The following is a 16,415-nucleotide window of genomic DNA, read 5'->3' as shown; positions in this document are numbered from 1 at the left end:
CCTACCTTACCGATCAGACAAAGGCCTGCACTCAGCTAAATAACCTTAAGATTTCCATAAGGCCCAACTTATGAAACGGCCTTTCAATAATTCGACACTGATTTTTCATTAGGGCCTAGCTGACATTTTCGAATTCTCTTCATCGATCCTCTCTTTGTGCTATTACAGAATGTATATTGAGTTTTCCAAAGATTTTTTGAAATGTGAAGAAAACGACTACATCTTGCTATAGGAACAAAGAGAATAGTGATTTTGTTTGTTTTGATCAAGTTATTAGCGAAAGAGAGAGTCGACGAAGAGAAATCGATCAAGTCAGTTAGGCCCTTATGAAAATTCGTTGTCGAATTCATAATGATTCGGATGATTTTGATAAGGTCACTCTATGACGTAAAATAGTCTAACAGCTTGGCTTTTATTCATGTTTAGCAACATGATATTCTCAAGCGTCGGTAGCCGTGTGGATAAAACACGGGCTAGGTGATCCCGACGTTCATGGATCGAATCCAGTCTGCATCATTGTAAGATTTTTTTGTTCTTTTCATAAGTCTATCTTATGAGATTTGTCATAGCAAGCACGATCAATTTTCATACGGTGTTCTTATGGCATCCATAAGAATTAGTTATTGCAAATTTTCATAAGGTATTTTGATGAATTTCGCTAGTTTTTTCGCTGAGTGTAGGTACATAGTTGCCGTCTCCATTCCACTCGTTTTTTTGTTTATTTTTGTTCGTGAATTTTAACTTATGCTAATTCTTCACACTGCACTCCACTCGGTCCATGGCTACGTGTCTCCAGTTCCGCAATCTACGAAGGGTCCGCAGATCCCTTCGCCCTTCACTTGATCGATCTACCTAGCTCGCTGCGCACCTCGTTTTCTTGTGCCGGCCGGATGACTCTCGAGAACCATTTTAGTCGGGTTGCTATCCGACATCCTGATGACGTGACCCGCCCACTGTAGCCTCCCGATTTCGCGGTGTGCTTGTGGACGATGGTCAGTTCTCTATGCCTTCTCCAAGTCTTCCATCTAGTGTGACTAGTGTCACTAGTCACTAGTGAGCCCAAGTACACGAATTCTAAAACCGTCTCGATTTTATCACCGTCAATAGATATTTGGGGTAGCGGGCGCGGTGATTCCTTCCTGGAGCCTTTGCCATCATGCACCGATTCACTTGGCTTCATTCTTTAGTTGGATGTACGTTTGCACCATCATGTCAACTTTCCGAACTATGAAACGCAAAGTAGCAAAGGTTGTACTAGGAGTTGGTGGTGAATGCGTCAAAGACAAAGTGGGCTTCGTGGCCGTGTGATTGAAGGCGTTAGTCGTCTAGCCGTTTCGTAAGCCTTGGAGTGTGAATTCGATTCTTGCTCCTGTCGGTTGAAGGTTTTCGTCAAACGGAAAACTCTTCACTGAATGTTTCGTGTGCTGTCCGTTGTCTCACGTTAGTAATCGTTCCGTTTGTGCAACCTGTGGCCATTGTAAGACCAGTGGTCTTTGATGGACACAAGATATAGAACATGCTCGAGGAGGACCTGCGAACACTCAGAGTTTCCAAGCGACGCATGCTAAGGGTAATCTTCGGCGGTGTGGAGGAGAATGGTGAACCACGAGCTACACTCTACAGAGAACCTTGTATCCAGCAGGATGCCTAAGCCGGAAGGATACGGTAGGTAGGGTATGTTACAAATATGTCGGACAATAACCCTTCAAAGTTGGCTCTCACTACTGATCCGGTTGGCGAAAGAAGGCGTGGAGCGCAGGAAGCATGGTCTTATGAAATTCATTATTTTCGTTATGAGTTATTTAGTTCCTGTATCATGAGAGCAACCTTAACAGCGGCCACTATTCGAGCAACCCACGCTGCGCTACTATTTTGACTTAGCCATTCTTTTCCACACCAGTAGCTATCATATTAGTTGCCTTGATTCGTATCGGGAGAGCTGTCATATTCCCAAATCATTTTTAGCAGCGCAACTGTTGCGTTGTTATATTTAGTCACCCACCCATAGTGCTACTACTATGATAGCGCATTTAACAGCGACCGGTAAAGATTGGTGGAGGGCTACCATAGGGGGTATAGAAGCGCACCGTTAAAGTTGCTCTTAAGTTATATCTAATGAAAATCTTAGGTTTATTTGGCTGAGTGTACGATTACTCAAGGGCTTTCGAAGCGTATTCTGTCTAAGATTCAATCAACTGCATCCACTTTCAATATATATATTGGTTTTCATCTTTTCCCTTATTCAACCAAAAGAAAAAGCACAATGACACAATGGAATGTAATTCACGGTAAGCTAAGAATAAGAAAGTAACATCAAACTTAGTCGTGTTACAGAGTAGAAAGCCGTCACCACGTCGTCGTCAGCACAAGCACAAAGAACACAAACATAGATATACTTTGGGAACGGAATCTATCCTGCCCCCCGTTAGGAATAATAACTAGACACAAATACTTAGGTGTAGTTCGCTTTTGATCGCCATAACCCTTTTTAGAAAAGCTTGATCGATATCAATGATAGTCGTCGTAATAGTGTAGGTAATAAAATCGCAATAAAATCGTACATTTTTTATAGATGATCGATTACGATTGGATACATCTTGATTGAGAGATAAAAAGTAGGTAAGCAATTAAAAGTTAGAATAATTTGCGCCATATCGCTCGCTTTGGTGACCGGACCCTTTTTGAAAGGGTTCCGCTTGTCACCCTCGTTCCGGAATTCCCGAGATTTGTCTAGTTTTGTGTGCTGTTTGGATTTAAGGTAAGCTAAGTGGTTGCTGTTTTGTGCTAGATTGAGGTTATGCTAGAATTTTCACCCGGTCTGACTCGATTGTAAATATAAATTGGTAAACTTCTGTCATTAGTATACATCATCGGTTTGAACTTGCTCACTAAACAACTCTACGGTACAACTCCCGTCCGAGATCCATCGTCCGAGGAGCTCGATTGGCCACTTCTGCGGACATGCTTACTTGGCCGCCTCCGGTGGACAGTCCGGTTGATTGGAGGGATGCGCCGCGCGGAACGCCGGGTGTCCTTCCAGTTCCCGATCGATACGAAGAATGATCGGATACGGGCGTAGATCGACGTGGAACCGGCGAGCGTTGAACACCTGCGGTACCAGGCAGCAGTCGGCGAGGGTGATTTCGTCACCGACGCAGAACTTCCCGGCCGAGGTCGACAGGAGCTTTTCGATGGCACGGAATCCACGGGTGATCCAATGCTGGGCCCATTCCTTCTTCTTCTCCTCGCCGACGTGGATCAGCACGATCAGGTTCTGGAGGGGCTGGACGCCGGAGGCGATCACCTGTTGGGATGGAAGAGGTTTGTTAAATTCACGAGGGACTCAGACTTCTAGAAGATCGGTTACCTCACAAATCTCCCGAACCTTGGCACGTTTTAGGACATCCTGCGGCAGCAGTGGACGCTGGGGACGCGTCTCTTCCAGGTAGTGCATGATCGCCAACGATTCGACCAGGGTGTGTCCATCTGGAAGGATAGGGTTGATCGTAAACAGGTTCGTTAGTTCGACATGCATCAGTCTCGTTATTGTGGATCGGTTAGAGTACCGTGATTGAAATATGATACGCGATAGCATAACAACCGTAAAATGACCCTAAGCATGGAAGACCGTTGGAATTTGTATGCATTGCCAAAACAATGCTCTGCGAAATAACACTTGGAGAAATTTCCAAAGAAATTCTTGGAAGCATTTGTTGGGAGAATTATGTATGGAACTATCGAAGGAATTACAGAAGCATCTTCTGAAGCAACTCTCGGAAAAACTTCTCGAACAATGTCATTAAGAACTTCTGTATGAATTTCCGAAGGAGCACCAGGAGAATTTCCCTGATGAATTCTTGTAGGAATTACCGAAGAAACTTCAGAAGAAATTGCCAATGGAACTCGTGCAGAAATTTCCAAAGGGATTCCTGAAGGAATTCATGAATGATCATCTAGGAACTTCAGGAAAAATTAGGGTGTTCAGAAGAATTTCCGAAAGAAATTTCGAAAAAAAATTCGAAGAAAATCATGATTTTATCGGCTTAATTCCCAAGAGAACCCTTAGAGGAAATCCCTGTTTGAAGAATTTCGGAAGCATCTTCCGATGAAAAGGAACCCAGATGTTTTCTCAAAGGAACTCCCAAAGAAATTTCCGAAGAAATTTATGGAAGTTTTTAAAAAAAAAAACAATTGCGGACAGAAGCTGAAAACGAACTCCACGAGAAGTTTCTGAAAAAATGACCCCGATGGATCAGTTAAAATTTCAGTTCACGAATTCGGCTGACGTTCTGAAGGGTTTCAAGAATTTTCAAGATGTTTTCGTGGGTTTTAGGATTTGTGAGAGCTTTATTAGAGTTAAATGGAAGTCTACGGGGGTCGCAGGGTGGTTTTTAGAAAGGTTTCAAGGTGTTTCTAGCGGTAGGAAGAAGTTCCAGGGCGTTTTGGGGGCTGCTGCAGCTGCAGAGTTTAAGGGAAGTCTACGGGGATCTTATCCCGTTTGTCTGCGAAATAAAAGTTAAAAAAATCGGCAATAGCCCATTTTTCAACAGAATCGACCAAATTTTGAATACAAACTCGCACAGCTCTCTCTAGTTTTGGAAATATACGGGATCACAATTTTCTTGGGCTTCTGGACGGAGTAAGGCCGGTGGGTTACTGGGTCAAGTCGGGTAAAAATAAGGCCAAGTACGATTTGCACCACTATAACTTTCTTCTTAACGAAGTGTTTCAATGGAAGTTCACATTTCTGTTGCCTAATGATAGATGAAGTTGCAACAGGTTCGATTTTGAGATTGATCGATAGCTATCCTTTGAGTTCTTGGGATATTGAACATTCCTGAACCATCCAAGTAAACATTAACGTTTGTTGACATTAAACACTAGATGACATTAAACACTAGATCTGATTCCCTTATTGACCCCATAGGCCATTGGAGACTTCTTTAGAACAGCATGTGTTGCCCTTGTACTATTGTTTATATTATCTGAATCTCTCGATGGATTGTCCATCAAGGCCTGACTTCAGCCAGGTCATCCCAGGTACTCAGGAATCCAGTCGAGGAATTTACTTACTTCTGTTAAATGTAGTATTAGTTTATGGAGCTAACCGTTGTTTTCCGCGTGCAAATAACTCTCATTATTGCCCATCTATGGTTCTCTGAAGTCAAGGCATGACTTCGCTTAGATCATCAAATTTTTCTAGAAACAGTTTCGAGAGACTTTTTTATTGACACATGATAAAATATGAGTTTATGTAGTGCACAGAGCTTCCACATAGGCAAAACATATGATTACAGTTTATCTACAGCTCAATGAATCAAGGCCTGACTTCAACCAGGCCATCCCGAGTACATAGGAATCTATTCGAAGAATTTACTTACTCCTATTCGATGTAGTATTGGTTTCTGAAGCTAACCGCTGTTTTCCGCGTGCAAATAACTCTCGTTGTAGTCAATCTAAGGTTCTCTGAAGTCAAGGCATGACTTCAATCAGATCGTCCAAATTGTCTGCAGTACATTGACATAACAAACATTTTACATATTTCAAGTATTGGTGCAATTAAGAACGATAAAAATAATTGAAAATCATCCGTGGTGATTGTTTTGAGTAATCATATCTTATAAGGACAGATTCAGACAATCCATCGAGAGATTCAGATAATATAAACAATAGTACAGGGGCAAAACATGTTCTAAAAAAGTCTCCGATGACCTATGGGATCAAGAAGGAAATCATATCTCGTGTTCAATGTCATTTGAAAACAACAAACGTAAATGTAGACTTGGATGGTTCAGGAATGTTCAATATCCCAAGAATCGAAGAATCTCAAAATCGAACCTGTCGCAACTTCAACCATCATTAGGCAACGGGATATGTAAACTCCCATTGGAATACTTCGTTAAGAAGAAAGTTATTGTGGTGCAAATCGTTCTTGGCCTCAGTGACCCACCGGCCTTATTCCGTCCAGAAGTACAAGAAAGTTTTGATTCCGTATATTTCCAAAACTACTAGATTTTGTGGGAAGTCTACGGGGTATCACTAGGTCGGATCCAGAGACACGTTCATTGATTTCAGAAGGTTTCGTGGAGTTTCAGAGTGCTTTAGTACAGTTTAAGGGACATTTACGGGGTTTCAAGGGGTTTTTTGATGAGCGTTTCAAGGCGTTTCGAAAGGTTTCAGAGGCTTCAGGGGCTTCCGTAGAGTTCATAGGAAGTCTACAGGGATTTCAAGGAAGTTTTTTGAAGGATTTCATGGCATTTTAGGGCAATTCAAAAATGTTCAGGGGGCTTCTGCACGGTATAGGAGCATTTACGTATTCTGTTAGGTGTCAAGGTTTCAGAGGCCCCAGGGCCTTTCAAAGAGTACCTACAGGTGTCTCAGGAGATTTTTATGAGAGGATTTAGGGCGTCTCAAAGAGTTTCGTGAGGTTTCAGAGAGTTCCAGGGAGCTTCAGAGAATCACAAGGGAAGTTTTCTGAGGGGTTAAAGCGGTTTAAGGCCTTTCGAGAAGCTTCAAGGAGTTTCAGGCGGCTTTAGTACAGTTTAAGGGACCTTGCAGGGCTTAGCGGGTTTCTAAGTGGTTCCTAGGCGTTTTGAGAGGTTTCAGATGCTTCAAGGGCATTAGTAGAGTTTAGTTGAAGTCTACAGGGATTTCAGGGGATAAGTTCAAACCTCATTCGTAATACAGCGAGATATCACTAGCAGATTAAATGACCTATACTCAAAGGAGCTCTTGAAGACCTTAAACAGTTATTGAACTAACTGCATGATGCTATGTGAGCAAGAACTTTGCCCATGATGCTTCAAATGATCATTGATTATGCTTGTACATACAAGACGAGAGCTTTTGGATACCCTTAGGCTCCATCCAGCTCCAAATAAAGTTCACCTTATGTTCCTTGGGCTTAGGAAACTCATCCGAGAATTTCTTCAAGATTAGCTTCGGCAATTCTTTGAGTAGTTTCTTCGGAAATTGCTCTACAACTTGTTTCAGAAGGTCTTTCTTAAGGAGGAATTTCTTAAGGAGTTACTTTACTCTTGATAGAAGTTTCATCATGAATTTCAATTCATTTTTTTCGGAAATGCTTCTACAATTTCCTTTGAAATATCTTCCTGAAGTTCCTGAGCAAATTTTTCGGGAATTTCGCCAGGAGTTCCTTGGGCCATTTTTCTAGGAGTTCCACCTGTAGTTCATGCAAGAATTCATCTGGGATTTTTTTTATGTTGCTTAGGAAATTTATCCAGACGTTCCTACTGATGGAAGTTGCTACTGGAATGCCTCCAACAGTTTTTTTTTCTAGAATTTTTTCAGGAGTGCCATCGTGAATTTCCCAAGGATGTCTTCATTATATTCTATTATATTCTAAGAGTTTCCTTGAGAATTCTTCCAGGAGTTTCTAAATGATTTAATTCTGGAACTTCCTCAAGTTTTTTGGCAATCATTTTAGTAGTTTATTCGGAAATTTCCAAAGATTTCAGGTTTTTTTTAAGAATTTTCTTTTCTTCTACGAGTTTCAACAAATATTCCTATTGATTTTTTTGCGTAAATGATTCTACGAATTCTTTGATTATATCTTGCTGAAGTTACTTTAGGTTTTTTAAAGCTTTTTCATGCATTTTACCAAGTGTTTTTGGAAATTCCTCTAGGAGCTGATTCGGGAATTTTTCCAAGATATTTTTTGGGCAATTTCTCCAGAGCTGCTGGAGTTTCTACAGAAGTTTCTTTGGAAATATATACAGGCGAGCTTTTGGAAATTCCTTCGACAGTTTCTTCGGGTTTTTTTTGTGAAATTTCATAATGGAATAAAAATTGTCTCAGGAGTTTCTTCGTAAATTACTTCAAATTAAATTACTCCAAAAGTAAAATCGGATAATCTCTATTTTTTTTTTTTTTTTGATAATTCCACATCGAGTTCTCCCGGGAGTCTTCCAACCATTCGAGAATTCATTCTAGAATTTTTCCAAAATTTCCTTCAATAATTCTGTCTTGAGTTTTTCGCAATTTTTCCAAAACTTCCCGTAGAAATTCTTTCGGAAATTCTTCCAGAAGTCCATTGGGAGTCCCTCCAGGAATTTTTATTGGGAATTACTTAAGGAGTTGCATCAGGTTTTTTTGGAGAAGTTTCTTCAAGAAATCCTCCAGATGTACTTTTGAAAATTCTTCCAAGGGTTGCTAATGGTGTTTGTATGTCACGAATAGGCTCGGGAACGGGTCAACAGATCGACACAATTCTTTCACTGTTGCATTCGTACAGGACTCCGACGTGTTCGTACGGAATAATAATTACAAAAATCGACCGGGAAATCAACAAAAACGGGAAAACTTGGAATTCTATTTTGCGGGCCATTTCTTTCCAGAACTGCATGTCAAGAAACATAGTAGGCAGGCAGTACGACGTTTGCCGGGACAGCTAGTTAAATATATTTTTGTCGGAAATTCCTTCACAGCTCCTGCCAAAGAATCCGCCAAAAAATGACGATGAAATTCCCAATGAAATTTCAGAAAGAATTGCCAAAGAAACTTAAGAAGAAATTTCTAAAGAGATTCTAAAACAACCTTCCTATGCAATTTCCAAATGCCTTATCTGAGTAGTTTCCAAAATAATTGCGTAAAAAAATTCGTACTAAATCTGGATGAATTTCTAAAATAAATTCACGAAGAAATTGTCAAAGCTGTTTCCAAAGAAATCACCTTAGTAGTTTTCAAAAAAAATGCCGAAGCAGTTTCCAAGGAAATTGCTGAAAAACTCCCGAAGAAATCACAGAAGGAAAATTGCTTAAAATTTCCAAAAATGCCAAGAAAAAAACATACATTCGAGGGGTTTCCTAAATGAATTTACAAAGAATTGGTGAAATTTTGAAAATTTTCAAAAAAAAAAAAAAACTGGCGATAATTTCTTTGACGGTTTGTTTGTATGTAGATTTTTTTTTGAAAACTGTTCAGCAATTTCTTTGATAATTTCTTCGATTTTTTTTTAGAAAATTTCTAGGATATTTGTTTTGGAGTTGCTATAGTAATCAATTACATGAATTTTTATTTGGCAATTTTTCTCAAAATCGGTTTGATAAAACATTTAAAAACTTCTTTGGCTACTTTTTTGAATTTCATTCGTTTGCTGACTTCTGAACTTTTTCGCTGGCTTCTGCGTCAGTTCATTTGGAAAACCGCTCAGATTCATTGGGATTTTGTTTCGGAACTTATTTGAGGCATTCCATGCAATTTCTATAAAAACTTCTTAGGTCATTTTTGAGAAAATCTTTTGGTAATTGCGTCAAATATTTCTTAAGAAATTTCTCGGCATTTTTTTCAGGAAATTCTTTTGGAAACTTGTCAGGCTTGTTTGTTTGTAAATCTCATGAGAAAGTTCTTTGAAAACTTCTGCAATTTTGAGATTTTTTTCTCGACAATTTGCAGGGGAATTCCTTTGGCATGATTTGTGAAGCGATTTCCGAAAGAACTCTTGAAAGAATTTTCGAAGAAACACTTGAAAGATTTGCAGAAGAAACTCCTTTAAAGAATTCCGGAAGCAACTCCTGGCGTAACTCCCGAAAGAAATTCCTGGAGGAACTCCCAATGAACTTCTGCAATATTTTTTCGTAAACAAAATCCTTCAGGAAGTTATGAAGAAATTGCCGAAAACACCTGTTAGAATTGCTGAAGGAAATATTGAGACAATCCTTAGATAAATTCTCGAAGGGTCGAAAGAATTCCAGAAAAAAAAACTGCTGTGAGATTTCCCGGTTGAACTATTGGAGGAATTTTCGGCGGAACTTCAAAAAAAATCCAAAGGAACATCTGAAAGAATTCTTAAAGGAACTCATGAAACAATTTCCGAAAAATTGCCTTATGACATGCGTCGACAAAATGCCGAAGAACCTCTTTGAAAAAGTTCTGAAAGAACTCCTGCAGTTCTGAAGAATAAGCTGAAGAAAATCTTTGAGTGATTTTAAGAGAAATTCCACATACAGGTCGGACTCGATTATCCGGGTGACTCCGAAAAACAATCTCCCCGGATAATCGAATTTCCGGATAATCGAGCCAAACTTTTTATATTTATTTTTAAGATTTATCAATCAAAAACATTTCGATAAACATAGAACCAAGCTTGTATGATGTTATAGTCCTTTAACTCAACGGCTCGCATGATTATAACCATATTGATTGAGAATGAAAATTTAGCCGAAAAATCTGCATAATAATAATAATTCTCAAATAGGCTGAATCTGAATTATAAGTGTTGTATTTGACATTTGCTACATCTTTTGACTTATTGCTATCTTAAATTGTGCAAACAGAACGAAAAATTATTTGGTCTCCGGATAATCGAGCCATTTTTTCCGGATAATCGAGCCCCGGATAATCGAGTCCGACCTGTACGAAGAAACTGCCAAAAAATCACGATTAGTTTTAAAAAATCTAAAGGAACTAATATTCTGGGGAAATTCCCGAAGGGATCTTTTTGAAACTCTGGAAAAGTTCCCGAAAAAAAATCTGAATAACTTTTCGAAGAATTTTTTAAGAAATTTTTAGATGAATTCCCAAAAGAACTCTCATACGAATTCCCGATGGGACTGGAAGAACTCCCAATGGAACTAGTTGAGAAATTTCAGAAGCAACTTGTGAAAGAAACTCAGATGAATTCTCGAAGGAACTCCTGCAGAAATTTCGGAAAAAAATTTAGGAAAGTTTTCCAGAAACAGCTTAGGATAGAATTTCCAAATTACTGAAAAAAAAAACGGATGGATATTTAAAGAAAGATCAGAGGAACACCAGGAGGACTTCTTGAAGAAAGTTCAGAAAGAAAATCAGAAAGAACTCCTGGAGGGATTTTCCGGACAATTTCCTTAACCCTCTTCGTGCATTAGGGTCATTATGACCCCTAAACGTGCACTAGGCCAGCGAGGTGTGCGCAAGCTAATGCACGAAGAAGGTTAAGACGTACCAAGAAGAATCAGTAGATCAATTTTAACAAAACGAATCCCTGAACCAATCTCTGAAAGAGCTTCTTCGGCTATTTCTGCAGGGGAAATTCCTGAAGGAATTACCGTACAAATTTAGAAAATTTTCCAAATTTGGAACAGCATTTAGTACACTAATGCGGCCCACGCGCTGAAGGGTTTCAAGAATTTTCAAGATGTTTTCGTGGGTTTCAGGATTTTGAGAGCTTCATTAGAGCTTAAAAGGAAGTCTGCGGGGGTCGCAGGGTTGTTTTCTGACAGTGTTCAAAATGTTTCTAGCGGTATGGGGAACTTTCGGGGGTTCAGTAGAATTTAAGGCAAGTCTACGGGGATCTTAAGGAAGTTTTCTAAGGGGTTTCAATGCGGTTTAAGGCTTTTCAAGGGGTTTCAGGGGGCTCTAGAGTAAGTAGTTCCAAGGCGTCAGAAGGCGTCGGGGGCTATTACGGGGCTCCAGTAGAGTGTGTGGGAAGTCCACGGGATATCAGTAGGTCTAATCCAGAGGCAAGTTCATTGAATTTCTGGAGGTTTCATTGCGCTTTAGCGGGATTTAGTACAGTTTAAGGGACGTTTACGGAGTCTCAAGGGGTTTTCTGATGGGATACAAGGCGCTTCGAAAGGTTTCAGAGGCTTCAGTAGAGTTCAGAGGAAGTCTACAGGGATCTCGGGGCAGTTTTCTGAGGGGTTTCAGGAGGTTTTAGCACGCACGATTTAAGGGGCATTTACGGAGTCTCAGCAGGTTTTATGCTGGATGTCAAGGTTTCAGAGAACCCAGGGTCTTTAAAAGAGTTTGATTGAGACCTGCAGGTGTCTCAGGGTTTTTTTTTCTGAGAGGCGTGCTTTAGGGCGTTTTAAACCGTCTCGAGAGGCTTCAGGGAGTTCCAGAGAGCTTCAGTAGAGTTAAGGGAAGTCGACGGGGGCCTAAGGGAAGTTTCCTGAGGGATTTCAAAGCGTTTTGAGGCGTTTCGAGAGCCTTCAAGAAGTTTCAGGCGGCTTTAGTATAGTTTAAGGGACCTTTGCGGGGCTTAGCGGTTTTCTAATCGGTTCCCAGGTGTTTCGACAGGTTTCAGATGCCCCAAGGGCAGAGATTAGTTGACGTCTACAGGGGGTTCAGGGAAAATTTCTGAGGGGCTTCAATGTGTTTCGAGTTTCGAGTTTCAGGAAGTTTCAGAGGGCTTCAGTGGAGTTTGAGGGAAGTCTACAGGGGTCTCTCTGGGGATTTTCTGATGGGTTTCAAGGCATTTAGCGGTTTTATTGGCTTCAGTAGAGTTTTGTGGGTGTTTACGGGGTTCACGCTGTGGATTTTATGAGGGCTTTCATAGCGTTTCAATGGATTTCAGGGAATGAGTTCAAACCTCATTCGTCATACAGCGAGACATCACTAGTTGCAATTGTAGATTAAATAATCTACACCCAAGGGAATCCTCGAAGACTTTGAATAGTGATTGAACTAACTGTTTGACCAAACATAGTTGCACTAGTTATGCTTGTAGATCCAATGACCTATATTGATGACCTATATGACCTTTTGGATACCCTTAGACTGGCTTAAGGACATAACGTCGAAAGGTAAAACGCCGAATGCCAAAACGTTACCCATTCCTTTAGACACTATCCAGCTCCAAATGAAATTCACCTTAAACGTCCACTAATTGTGATGATCTTACAAAAACCCGATCAAATATGTTACTAACCTCTGAACGAATTTTACATGCATTTTGATAAGTATCTATCATGAATCTCAGCAGGGATTTGGCCCACACTTTATTGACAGTTATTATCAATGTTCATTTGAATATAGTTCCGATCATTGTCCTGAAACAGGAAGTTCCACCTCATGCAGTCCTCCAGGTCATAAATGGTGTCCTGCTGCACCGCTCCGTGGTCATCCAAATCCTTCTGAAGCAGTGGCAGGTGCTCATCCAGCAATACCTCGTATTTACCAAACTCCGCCTCCAAGTCCCCTTCAACGTCCAACTGCTCGCCCTTGCTGAAACTCCACAAAACCTGGTGCATCGCTTGACCGTTCGCCCTTTGCAAGAACTTCGCCCTCGGCCGGAACCGTTTGATTTCATCCGCCAACAGTTCGCTATAGGCGTAGATGCCGCACAGCTGGATGTCACGAGTATGCAACGGCACCAGCAATTCGTAGTACCACTGCAGATACGTCCAGCATTCCTCATCGACTTCAGTAGCTTCCTGTAGCATCCCAGTGATCTCCGCATTAACCTCCCGCATCCGTTGAATCATCTGCCCCATGCGAACTACAATCTCCTGGTTCAGCACACCGTTGAGCCTCGCATTCTCGATCCATCTCGTCTGCACCAGTTCCGTACTCTCGGCGCTTCGATTGCCGAATCGCTCGTTGAACTCCCACAGCCCGGAACATTTCCCCAGCGTAACCAACGCCCCAAACACAATCCACACTCGAAACATGACTAGCATTTGTGCATTCCACACTCTACAAGGACTGGTGATATCTCCACGAGCCGTAGACGCGTGAAACCGATTAACCCCGGCCGCCTTATCTCACAACCAATGGCTATTTATTGACCACCTAGGAAAACCCCTATCTCATTTTAAAACGTGCAATCATTCTCCAAGTACGTACGCATGTAATCGTGATCATCGTCCTGCCAAAAATAGGCATAAGCTATGCACATTTCCAGCATGTTGATTGTGACGTGGGCATCCTCGCCGTGCTTCGCCAGCTCCGCGGCCAGCAGTTCCGTGTAGAACTCCCTCAGCCCGATGTAGTAGTTCAGCTCGTCGACCAGTTCCGCCTCGATCCCGGCCACATCGGTGATGCGGTTACGTCCGAGCGTCTGGATCACCTGGAACGTTGCCCGGGTATTTTCCCGTGCGAACTCGTGCTCGTACGGCATGAAGCGGTACAGGGCGTCCTCGTTGAGCTGCATGTACGTCAGGTACCCGCAGTCCTGGATGTCGTACTGCTGGAACTGCATGTAGAGGTCCGCCAGGTAGAGGACATAGGCCCGGCAGTCGTCGTCCACCGCGTCGCGATTCTCCACGTACTGGATGAACTCGTGGTGAGCTAGCCGCATCCGCGGGATCATCTTTCCGAACTCCAGCAGGATCTCCCGGTTGAACTCCCGGATCAGCAGGCCATTGAACTCGCGTTTCTGCTGCAGCTCGAACTCCACCTCGTTCGAGAGGGACGAGAAGTTGGCTTGGAAGCGCTCCAGGAAGCTGTAGTCTAAGGAAGCGGAGGCGATACTCGCTCCAACCAGGAGGATGAGCGCAACCGTCAGGAACGAAATGTTTTGATGCATCGTACTTGGAAGGTCGAACTGCGACTGACTGCGGTGGCTCCAGACGGTGCTAAAGATCGCAGTCGGTGCGATTGGAGGCCGCGTCTGCTTCGATTAGATAATGGGCGGCGTTTGGGTGTAATTACGACGTAACGCCAGGGTTCGTGTCTGGGATGTTATCTTATCGGATGGTTGGTACGCACTTCTGGGGAACTTCGTAGACAGTGCTGAAACTAGTTCACATTCATCCACATCAGGAGAATGCTGTTGTTTGTGCCATTGCTAAGTCTCGTGGCGTTCGGAAGTGGGAGTTTCCTGCCACCATACCAGGCGAGATTCGCCGATTTGAGTAACCGTATGACGTGGGGTTTGACGGTGGCCCGTGAAACCAATCGCGATCAACATCGGGCGCTTACACGTGAAATTCTGGTGGAGATCGCCGAGGGGACTGTTGAGCTACGCAGGATTCGTTATGAGACCAACTTGAAAGTGGCGATGTACAAGGCGCGCGATGGAGCGGACCTGGATTGTATGCAATCGGTGGAGGACTCAGTGGATTCGTTGTTTTTGAAGGCCGAGCAGTTTGTGCAGCTGTGCGTTGCCGAGCTTGACCAGTCGCTACAGTGGGATGCGGAGGCACGGTTCTATCCTTTGGCAGCGTACCTTCAGCAGGAGTCGGTATTCGTGGTTAAGACTACGCTGGATGCCCTAGCTGAGTGGAATCCGTTGGTTGACCGAGAGCAGTTGGAAGGTCGATTGGACGCCGAGATGGACCACTTCACAGAGGACTGGATCGTTGGACAATCGAAGTTGAACGAAGAGTTGGAACAGCACGAAGATCTTCGGGAGAGAGTTGTTTTCAAAATCAACGAGTGTGCCGATGGGATGGTGGCAATCCTACCGGAGAACATCGAAAATATAATGTATTATGCGGAGAATTACTGCTTGGGGACGCAATGATAAACGGTGCATGGTTGATTAGCTAATCTTATCGTTTGTCCGAAAAGAAGTCCTTCGATTGAGGGGTTCCAGGTCAGTTCTTTGTCAAAAGTTGAGCAGAAATGTTCAGGTGCATAGTGGTTACATTCGCTGCAGTGGTTGTCTTTTCGGGAGTTCAAGGGGAAGGGTTCCTGAATATCTACCAACGGCAATTCGAGGGTTTGAACCGAGAGCTGGTGGAGTCGTTGAGTGAGGCCTACCGGAAGAACAGTGATCTACACCGGGGATTCATCGAAGATGATGTTCTACAGTATGTGGGCACCGCCACGTATCTCATGCAGACGGTGAATCAAGATGTACTGGGTCAAATGAAGTTGTTGCGTAACGAAACATACGTAGACAATATCTGCATGGATACGATCGAGGCATCGCTGTACATGGAAATCGAGAGATCCGAAATGTGGTTGCAGTTGTGTGTGAGTCAAATGTACGTCTTCTTGAAGGAGGACGTTTACATAAGGTTCCATCCAGTGTCGTGGCGACTCCATCGTGAATCGAGTACCATGGTCCGCACTGCCGTGGATGCTTTGTCCGAAGTTAATCCTGTGAAAGAACAGGAAGATGTCGAAGGACGTTTGGACGCAGAGTTGGATCACTTCAACGAGGTAGTCTACGGTTCAGCAGAAGAGTTCGAAATGGAATACGAACGGCATAATGCCCTGAGGGAAGCCGTCGTTGGAACTATGCACCCATGCATAGGAGATCTAGAGTTTTACTTCCTGGTTACCATGTACAATCTGTTAGGATTCGCTTACGATACGTGTTTACCCAACTAAACGGAAATAAAATGATTCGTTAACTCACGTAGACATACTTTTATTTAGCAAAACAAGTTTCCAAGTTATCTTTCACATACTCTATAGTGTAATCGAAGAAGAACAACGCCTGTGTCAAGCACATCTCTACAATCTGAATTACTTCTTCATGTTCCGATCGCTGTTCCTCCAGGTACCTGTCCAGCACCGAAGAATACAGTTCCCAAAGTGAACTCCAATACTCGAACCCTTCCCTAAGGTAACGCACTCGTTCTTCTTCCGAATCTTCCACTTCGAACGCAATCACAGCCTGGTTCACCGCCAGGAACGCAGCCAACTGCACGGTTCCAGCAACGTCCCTGAACTGCTCCGAAGCATCCGTATCCGTCTTGTTGTACACCTTGGACGCACAGTGCGACAGGTCATCGTCTAGC

At 42.6% G+C, this 16,415-nt stretch overlaps 1 protein-coding gene across 2 annotated transcripts in view; it reads right to left on the bottom strand.

Annotated features, from left to right (window-relative positions):
- Positions 1–2,200: 2,200 nt before the first annotated feature.
- Positions 2,201–16,415, bottom strand: part of LOC109405416 (probable maleylacetoacetate isomerase 2) — a 31,072-nt gene continuing 16,857 nt past the window's right edge. For both annotated transcript variants that reach the window (XM_019678481.3, XM_019678480.3), the window contains 2 exons: positions 3,368–3,486; positions 2,201–3,304 (listed from right to left, as the gene is read on the bottom strand). In XM_019678481.3, the coding sequence (XP_019534026.1) occupies positions 2,966–3,304; positions 3,368–3,486 (458 nt within the window). In that variant the 3' untranslated portion in view covers positions 2,201–2,965. The remainder of the gene's footprint in view (positions 3,305–3,367; positions 3,487–16,415) is intronic.

Source organism: Aedes albopictus, chromosome 1 (assembly GCF_035046485.1).
Source record: "Aedes albopictus strain Foshan chromosome 1, AalbF5, whole genome shotgun sequence".
NCBI classification, from domain to species: domain Eukaryota; kingdom Metazoa; phylum Arthropoda; class Insecta; order Diptera; family Culicidae; genus Aedes; species Aedes albopictus.
Note: the sequence above shows the minus strand (reverse complement) of the source record. Positions and strands in the feature narration are given on the sequence as shown.